At 37.1% G+C, this 9,764-nt stretch overlaps 2 protein-coding genes across 2 annotated transcripts; both read right to left on the bottom strand.

Moving 5' to 3' along the window:
- Positions 1-1,404: 1,404 nt before the first annotated feature.
- On the bottom strand, positions 1,405-2,460 carry LOC145113340 (blue copper protein-like). Its single transcript, XM_079049443.1, has one exon. It carries the CDS (start codon positions 2,244-2,246, stop codon positions 1,533-1,535), a length of 714 nt encoding a protein of 237 aa, XP_078905569.1. The 5' UTR covers positions 2,247-2,460; the 3' UTR covers positions 1,405-1,532.
- A 6,021-nt stretch (positions 2,461-8,481) lies between these two features.
- LOC145115967 (blue copper protein 1a-like) lies at positions 8,482-9,357 on the bottom strand. The gene has a single exon (XM_079052323.1). The coding sequence runs from the start codon at positions 9,286-9,288 to the stop codon at positions 8,593-8,595; it is 696 nt and encodes a 231-aa protein (XP_078908449.1). The 5' UTR covers positions 9,289-9,357; the 3' UTR covers positions 8,482-8,592.
- Positions 9,358-9,764: the final 407 nt, after the last annotated feature.

Raw genomic sequence — 9,764 nt, 5'->3', positions numbered from 1 at the left:
TTTACATCAATCCATATATGTCAAAAAGAAAATAAAGTATAATACCGAAACGAAATATAGTTTTTGATGAATACAAACACATCAAAAGAATTTATAACATTTACCGTATGTTTTTATTTAGAGAAAACTAAATAGATTTGAAAAAAATCACCAAAGTTTATTATGTAAATGATTCTTTTTTCATGTGTTTTTATCAATGTCTTAAAAACCGGTTTGGACCGGTTGGACCGGGAACCGGGAGAGGGAGCGGTTCAACTATCACCGGTTTTACATTGATTTCTGAACCGGATTGAACCGGCCGGTTTTTAGAAAAAACCGGTTGAACTGGTCAAAATAAACCGGTTGAACCGGTTAAACTGAATAAAAACACATGAAAAAGAACCATTTACATAATAATTTTTGATGATTTTTTTCAAATCTATTTAGTTTTCGTTAAATAAAAACATACGGTAAATGTTATAAATTTTTTTGATGTGTTTGTATTCATCAAAAACTATATTTCGTTTCGGTATTATACTTTATTTTCTTTTTGACGTATATAGATTGATGTAAAACACTAAAACTTATGGTTATGTGTTATTTTAATGTATTTGGATTCATCTACAACTTATTTTTATGTCTATTTTTAATGTTTGAACTTGTAAATATCAAATTCATAATTTCTATATGTATGTATGTGTAGGAAAATAGAAAAAAAAAACATGAAAAATATAGAAACCGGTTCACCCGGCGGTTAAACAGGTTGAACCGGAAACCGGTCACCATACCGGTTCAATTAAAAAACCGGTTTTTAAAACATTGGTTTTTATTCGGTTTAACCGGTTCAACCGGTTTATTTTGATCCGGTCAACCGGTTTTTTCTAAAAACCGGCCGGTTTAATCCGGTTCAGAAATCAATGTAAAACCGGTGATAGTTGAACCGCTCCCTCTCCCGGTTCCTGGTCCAACCGGTTCGACCGGCCGGTTCAAACCGGTTTTTAAAACATTGAACTAGACCGTTGTAACCGGTCTTGATAATTGGTATAGTCAAGTCGGTTATTTTTTTTTTATGCAGAACGATCCTTCTTTAAGTGGTTTGGGTCAGATCCCAGGTCTGAATCAGTTAAGTGGCCTCTTGACCACGTCTGTAGGCTATAGCCAAATCATAAATCAACATCAAGTTTTAATTTATATCAACACCCCCGGGTTTCTTGATGATTACATTACATATGGATATTGTATTCGTAGTAAATTGAATAATATACACCATATTTCTAAATTCAGTAAGAAAATAGTCGAACTCCCCCGTTATAAAATTTATCGTAATTTTCATATCGATATTATATTATTATTGGTTCCCTTGTGATGTGGTCACATGTTTCCATTCAAAAAGTCGAATACAATGGACAGTTGGACATAATCATATAAATATCATAAATTAATATTATGTATATCTCAATTTAATAAGTACATTGACATATATAGAAAAAAGAATTTTAAACAAAAATGATTATATATCACATTCTATCTGAGGTAACCACCAATCACTAGATCTAGTAAAAGAAAGCTAAAGCTATCGCCAAGAAAGTGAAGGGTACCACAGTGGTGAAAGATGGAGCAGAACTGGGTGATGGTGGTGGTAGAATGGTGGTATCTGTGGGAGAAGGGGCGTTACTGCCTGAGGGAGATTGGCCGAAGGTGGGTGGTGATACTGGGCTGGCTTCGTCGGAAGAAGGGGCAGGGGAGGAGGTTGGTGGTGGGGTTGTAGTGGATGGAGCAGGGGTTGGGGTAACGGTTGGTGGAGAAACCGGTGTGGGGATGACGGGTGCCGGTGTTGGTGTTGGTGTTGGTGATGGAGCAGGGGTGGCAGACGCGGCGGAGACGTTGATGGTTAACTTCTGACCAATTTGGCAATGAGTGCCAACGGTGCAGATGTAATAGTGAGTGCCAGGTGCGTTCAAGGTGACTCTAGCGGGACCGGTGGTGGCAATGGAGATGGGGTTGGCGGTGGTGCATGGGGCGTACGCTGCCTGAGCCACTTCAGCAACGTTATGGAATCCGGTGGTGAAATTAAAGAGAAGAACATCGCCAACTCTGAAGGTCTGACGTGATGCCCAGTTGGTGTAAGCAGAAGGTCCGTTGGGAGGAATATTCCAACCCAAGGCGTCGCCGACCACATGGGTAGTCTGAGCCACCGTGTCTTGAAACTGTACAGATGCAATCATGAGCGCCATAATCACCACCAAATTGAACTTTAAACCTGACATTTTCTGTCCTTCAACTTCTTGTAAAGAGAAATCTCAGATGATTATTTGAATTCTTGAAAGGTTTTGAAGGTTGATGTTGATTTAAGAAGTTGGCTGTGTTTAGGTTTTAATTTATAGGGAAACAAGGCATGTGGAGTCGATACAACGAAAGAAGAAGTCAATAGTTTTGGATTCACGCGGATAATTTTGGTTGGTTTCTCTTTTGAGTTGTTCCAACTTTTTTCCCACTATGTTATGATCGGTTCCAAGATAATATATTTGTAGCTACCTTTTTCATATATTTTTCTATATATGAGTGTTTGTTATTTATATAGTGTGTAAGTTTTATTAATTGGAATCTCCTAAGTATAGTCAATAAGAATTTGGGTGTGAATGTGTGATGATTTGTCACGTTAACAAGTGTTAAAATTAAAATAATATATTGGTTTGACTTTTTGACACCATGACTGATTCAATATTAATTTTTAAATAGATTTTTTTGTTGAAATATAGACGTGATTTTACAAATTGACGGAGAAAATGGATAGAATCCAATGGAAGCTTCCAGCAGTCAAAATGAGCTATATTCGATTCAACGTCCCAATTCCTTACGAGTTACGACTAGTGACATATCACGTACGTATTGCATGTTTTATCAATTTACTTATAAATCCATTGATTTCTGTTATACAGGTCTTTGTGATAGCAAACTAATGTAAAATCTTAAAATATTAATCTTATATTTAATTTCGTTTTAATTTAGTAAATAAATATTATTTTAAATTTACAAATTATTATTATTATCAAAAATCAAAAAAGATAAAAAATAAAATATACAGATAACACAGTTTGAAAGATGGATGAATGTACTGATGTGATGTTGACGTATCAACAAAATAATGAAATATAAAAGATGAAAACAACATATGGTCTTAGACAGATGGGAGTACATGACACCTAACATTATAGTGGCTTACCTGGCACTGCGGTGGTGCGGTAAACACCACACCGACCACGTGTGGTAGGTTGGTTGTGGGATGGATTACAATGAAGTTCTACCGCTCGGGAAAAACAAACACACCACTCAAATGTACACCTACCACTTTGATAGGACGAGGGAATACGAAGTGACAAACTAAAATTATGGTAAGATGTGGTATGCCACAAACCTATGGGTAGCTTTTCCAATGAGTATGCTCCTTATACATAGAAATTTTCAATAAATATGCTCCTTATACCCGGAAATCTCTATGGTGGTGGTCATGAACGGAAATTATGGTGCGATGATGCCATACATGAGTAATTTTATATGAACTTTGCTGCTAGTTATGTAAAATTATTATATTTATACTTAAGGTTATTTAAAGTGTTTTAGAATAAACATATGCCCTCTCTTGAGTATGTGATGTATATATTTATCTATGTCATGCTAAGCGATACGGATTACCACTGATTTCTTTAAGGACGACAAAAAAAATGGTTATGATATAACGGTGATCTTATATGTCTATCTAGTATACCGTCAGAGCTAGCAATGGGATCTCAATGCTTAAATTGTCGTGAAATTCCTTTACCAGCAATGTCATTGAGTTGGTATCAATAAGGAAAGTGTAAGACTTGTAGTGATCTTATTTCATGGGCTAGATTAGTGATCTTATTTCAAAATGAGGACACTTTTAAGGATATAATAGATAACTTTATTATAATGAGGATTTAACCTCATATAAATATGAATACAAATGGGTTCTTTGCATAACCTATACCCTAATGAATATTGGCCTAACACTAATCACTAACAACCACCCCCCCCCCCCCGCACTGCCGCCGCAAACGTGAGCGCAGTTTTATCGAAAGGCAATGATTTAAACTGGAAACAAATAAACATAAAAACAAAGATAAGGACAGTGGTAGAGCTAAGACGATGAGAACTAACAATGATTGCTCGTCGGAGATGAAGAGAGAAGAAGCGGCGACTAGAAGCGTTTCCGTTGTGGGAGAAAAGGGGAGCAGTGACAACGACTATGACGGAGCCGACGACACAAGAGTCCTGAGAAAGGCAATAAGAAAGAAAGAAGGTTCAAGTTGCGACGGACAGAGCCAATTCCAGCGAGATCAATGACTAGTAATGATAGAGATGGAGAAAGAGAGAGACGACTGCAGATCAAAGGTTGTCCTGTAAAGAATGTGCCATCGGAGGGAGGCGGCAACAACATCGGAAGAGGCTAACTCGGAAAATGTATCTAGAGAAGAAGAGGCCATCCGAGGAGGAGACAGAAGGCTCAAAGGTAGGGGTCATCCAAGGAGGAGGCAGAAGCAGTTATGTAGAAGAAGCTGAGGAAGGAGTCACAGTTTGGTGTTGGCGACTGTATTATTATTAGGATGAGAAAGAAGAAAGGGAAAAATATTGAGTATAGTGAAGACACCATCGACGATTATTAGAGAATGTAGTCGGAGGTGGAGGGCGGCAACTTTGGGTTGTAGTCAACAATATGGTTTTAACTTAGAGCTCTACTACCATGAGAACATATGTGGAGTCCGATATTGTCTCTATGAGAGATCCCTTATGGAGAGAGGGGAGACTCCAACATATATAACCACTTATAAGATCATGTTTCATTGACGTAGGATACATTAACACCCCCCCCCCCTCCCTCAAACTCGTAGGATCAATGAGGATATACATTCATGTGTTGAGCCACAGGGGTGCGGGACGCCAACTATGATACAATGTAAACATATGCGGAGCCTAAGATTGTCTCTTCAAAAGAGAGCCCTTATGTCGAGTATAAAAAATATGGGAATATGAGTAACCTTATGGGCTAGTGCATTGTGGGATGTAGTTTAGTGGTGTATTATTTGTAGTTGGGATCGCCCACCCTAATTGGTGATTGTGTTACGATAACCATGTGGTAGTGTCAACATTCCTCAAATTGATGATCATTAAAGCAACAAAAGAGTGGTGGACAACTCTCATCAGTTCAAAATCCATCATTGTAAATAGGATGGTTGTTATCAACTATATGGATGTTAGGAGTAGGTGTACCTTCACGAGAAAGTTGATGATTATACTCGATGTCAAGCATGTTTTAAGTTGTTTCAAATAAGGGTTGGTGCCATGTATTATGTAAAGACCAATATTAATAAATTAAACCATGAGCCTTTGTTTGTTAACCACATTACCTATATCATCTAGTTGATCTACGAGTCTTTCAATCTCTAGTAGTATTGGTAGAGATGAGGTGGCTTTAAGGGTTAGATTGTTAAATTCATGTTATAAGACTGTGAACAAGGTGATGACGGACAAGGTGCCATAAATTCACCGAAGGATGTGGGCATACATCCTTTGCCATTGTTCACAGGTGCCATAAATTATCCAAACCGTATTGATTTTGGTAAAATAAAAGTCATAACCAGATTGAGTCAAAACCGGATTGACTTCAAACTTATTTCCGAGCAAAAATATACAAACCTACATGAACAGTTAGGTTCGGTTTGAAACCGCTTTAAAAAAAACCTATCTTTTTGCTAGTTTTTTGTATTTTACCAAACTTTTTTTCGGTGTCATAATTTAAAGAACTTTATTTGTTTATTACAAATTGGCCAATAAGCAAAACTCCTGATTATGTCTTTGACCTAAGATATTTTCTGGGCATTCAAGACCGTTTAGGGAGGGTTCAAAACAACATTTTTCAACTTTTAATTTTTAGAAAAGTATTTACCGGACACCGAGATAGTACAAGTCAAAACCGTTCTTAAGAACCTTTAAAACCTTGTATAAACAAACATGAATCCAACCCATTATTTCTCCTATCATTATTCTTCCTGCAAACAAACAAGAGAAGTTGAAAGAATTCAATTTCTATCATGTTATTTCTCTGTACTAAACATAGCCTAAGGAGTTCTCATAAGATAAAATAGGGGGAAAAGGAAAGCATATTACCTTTTTTGTTTGAAACTAAATACAAAGCAACAACAACAATGACAATACATTGAGCTGCAAAACAGAGACACAAAGACAACAACTTTTGCAATTAGTTTCCATTTCTTCAGAAAGAAATATGTTTTAGTGGACTAAACAATAATAATAAAAATTAGATTAAAATGGAGAGAATAAATGTAACCAAGGTCAAAAACCCAAATTTCTACATCTTTCTTTTCCTTCCCATTCCTAAAAACAGAGAAAAGTGGCAAATTGGAGAGAATATAAGAAATCCATTAAATGTATGTAGTCACAAACATATACGATTCAGAGAGTTAAAGAGATATTGCTAAACAATGTGAGGGAAGTTGTTACCTTGATGAGAAAAAGGAGAAGATAGTGGCAGTTGATACAAGCTTGGTAATTAACGGGTAGAAGCTTCTCAAGTGTTTCTTGAATATCTGGTTGTCCATTACACACATCCCCTTGAGAACCTGTAGACAACAATATTTTTACTTATAAAAATATGTTTTCAAGTATTGTTTTATCAAATGTCTAAAACGCCCTTCCCTTACCAAATAAAGCAGTCACATTGCAACAGTTTTTTTAATACACACAAAAATACACCAATACACAAAAACATACATATACAGATATACCTACACATAAAAATACACAGACAGATACAAACACACACATACAAATACATACATACACACAAATGCACACACAGTTTCCAACAACATAATTTTGTCTATTGTAGTATTGAAAATTAACATATCTTCATGTCATTTTAATTAGAAATTTAGGTCCTAATAGTAAACTAATTCATGTTTATCATATATTGTGGTTTAAGTATACACCATACAAGGACAATCTGTAATTTACTTTGTATGTACGGAAAATCACTTCGAAGTTCCCCATACATTTAAAAGGGTTGTCGATATACCTTAAGCAAGAGTTGTAAATTCTTTGCCTTTTTTATCCTTTCAGCAGTCACATAGGCTGGATGGAATGGGGTGGTAATGAGGACGTGTAAATCGGGGATGTGTTTTTCAAGTTCTGTAATGAGAAATAATAACAAAAACCGAGTGTGTATACATAATTACATATAGACTTAAAATAAATGTAATGTGAGGAATTTAAAAATGGAGTCAAATTAAGAGCTTACCACAATCTGGTCCTTCTTTGTCATCAGTGACTATGTACTCATGGCCTTGTGATTCCAACCAGTTGTGAATGTCTAATGCATTTTCTGCACAACCCAAGAAATTGGGGTTCATCTCAGCATACTCATGTGCCTTGTAGAAAACACCTATAATCTTCTTTTTGCCAGAAGAAGCCTGCAGAAGCAATTTGAACCAATTTTAAGTTTGCAGGTTTTAATACCTTCTAAAACTCAGATCTGACCATCATCCGAACCAATAGATTTAATACATGAAAATTTGATTTGGGTATAACAGTTTTCTACAAACATTTGCCTATTTGTAATACCTATTAATGTGATCAATTTTGCATACCTGAATGGTTCGTAGTCGCTGCCGACGGAGATTCCTACGGAGTTACAGATTGGAGCGGAGATTCTGAGGGAGTCGCAGCCGACGACATAGGCGGAAGCTTGGCAGGTGACGTGGATCAGGTATTTGCGCAAAGGAGGTAGTGGTGGACGCTCGCCACCATATGCTCGGTCGATTAGGGTTTTTTGATGCACACCCAAATCCATACACGAATTCGATCCAGTTTGAGCAATGAAGAACTTGTTGAGGTGACTGAAATGGCTTGAAATGTCTTCTGGTTGATGGGTTGTAGATGATTATGTCACGTGTGCCATCGATTAAACATACTAATCCATTGCAAGAACCAAGAATCTTGATTGAAGTTTTATGGTCCGTCTCAGGTGACTTTGATTTGGCGAGTAGTGTTATGTGTAGGAAGGAGACAGAAAGAATAGGGTTTCGATTTTGTGATGGCGGCTGTTGTGTGTAGAGAGAAGATTAGGGTACCATCTAATACCTAATACCGTGTATAGCTATATTATTATAAGCTTAATATTATTGTACATGAGATAATAGGTATTGTACCTCTTAATTTTCAAGAAATAGACAATATCCTTAATAATATAGTAAAGATAAAGATAAGGTCCTCATACTAAATTGAATAACATATACCATATTTGTAAACTTCATAAGAAATCAACCTCTCCCGTTATAAAATTTGCCATAATTTTCATTTAGCCAATTATGACAGAGTAATATTGTTCCTGTTATGTAGTTATGTAGTCAAACACGGGAACGTTCCCTTTCAAAAAAAAAAAAATAAGAATGATGAAATAATATGTTTAACATAAAGCAATATCAATCTGTATTAAATAAGTGCATAAACAAAATAAAAAAGAAAAATTCAAACAAAAATAATTTACGTACACACGTCTCAAGTTAACCACTAGATTTAATAAAAGAAAGCTAAAGCGATCGCCAAGAAACTGAAGGGCACCACGGCGGTGAAAGATGGAGCAAAACTGGGTGATTGTGGTGGTAGAGTGGTGCTATCGGTGGGAGAAGGTGCATTACTCCCTGAGGGAGATTGACCGGAGGTGGGTGGTGATAATGGGCTGGCTTCCCCGGCAGAAGGTGCAGGTGAGGATGTTGGCGGAGGAGTTGTTGTGGTGGGGGCAGGGGTCGGGGTGGTGGTTGGTGAAGAAACCGGCGCGGGAGTGGCGGGTGTCGGGGCTGGAGCAGGGATGGCCGACCCGGCGGAGACGTTGATGGTTAACTTCTGACCAATTTGGCAATGAGTGCCAACGGTGCAGACGTAATAGTGTGTGCCAGGTGCATTCAAGGTGACTCTAGCGGGGCCGTTGGTGGCGATGGAGATGGGGTTGGTGGTGGTGCATGGGCCATAGGCTGCCTGAGACACTTCAGCGACGTTATGGAATCCGGTGGTGAAGTTAAAGAGAAGAACATCGCCGACACTGAAGGTCTGACCTGATGCCCAGGTGGTGTAAGCAGAAGGTCCGTTGGGAGGAATATTCCAGCCCAAGGCGTCGCCGACCACATGGGTTGTCTGAGCCGCCGTGTTGTGAAGCTGCACAGATGCTAGCATGAGCGCCATCATCACCGCCAAATTGAACCTTAAACCTGCCATGTTTTGTCCTTCAAATATTTGTAGATAGAAATCTCAGATGATTATCTGAAATCTTGAATGATTTTGAAGGTTATTGGTGTTTTGAGAATAGGCTGTGATGGGATTTATATTTATAGGGTATGGTAAGGAACTAAGGATACGTGGCATGTGGAGTTGACACAACGAAAAAGGAAAGTCGGAAAGTCGTAGCTTTGGATTCACATGGTATTATTTAAAAATATTAAAGAATTGAGTGGGTAATCATACCTAAAACGCTATAATAGTTTTTCCTTGCAAAATATTTGATTTAAAAATACATGTTTAACTATTTACTACAAATAAAATAATATGAACTTTATTCTTCAAGATTTTATTTTTATTTTAAACTAAAACATGTTCTTTTGTATTTATTTTTAATGAATAATTGAAAGTATTAACTCATGGAATATTATATTTCTAATTTGTTTAGCATTGAATAATGTGGATTTCCATCTTTG

Source organism: Lactuca virosa, chromosome 5 (assembly GCF_052849685.1).
Source record: "Lactuca virosa cultivar CGN04683 chromosome 5, Lactuca_virosa_CGN04683_v6, whole genome shotgun sequence".
In the NCBI taxonomy this organism is placed as follows: domain Eukaryota; kingdom Viridiplantae; phylum Streptophyta; class Magnoliopsida; order Asterales; family Asteraceae; genus Lactuca; species Lactuca virosa.
Note: the sequence above shows the minus strand (reverse complement) of the source record. Positions and strands in the feature narration are given on the sequence as shown.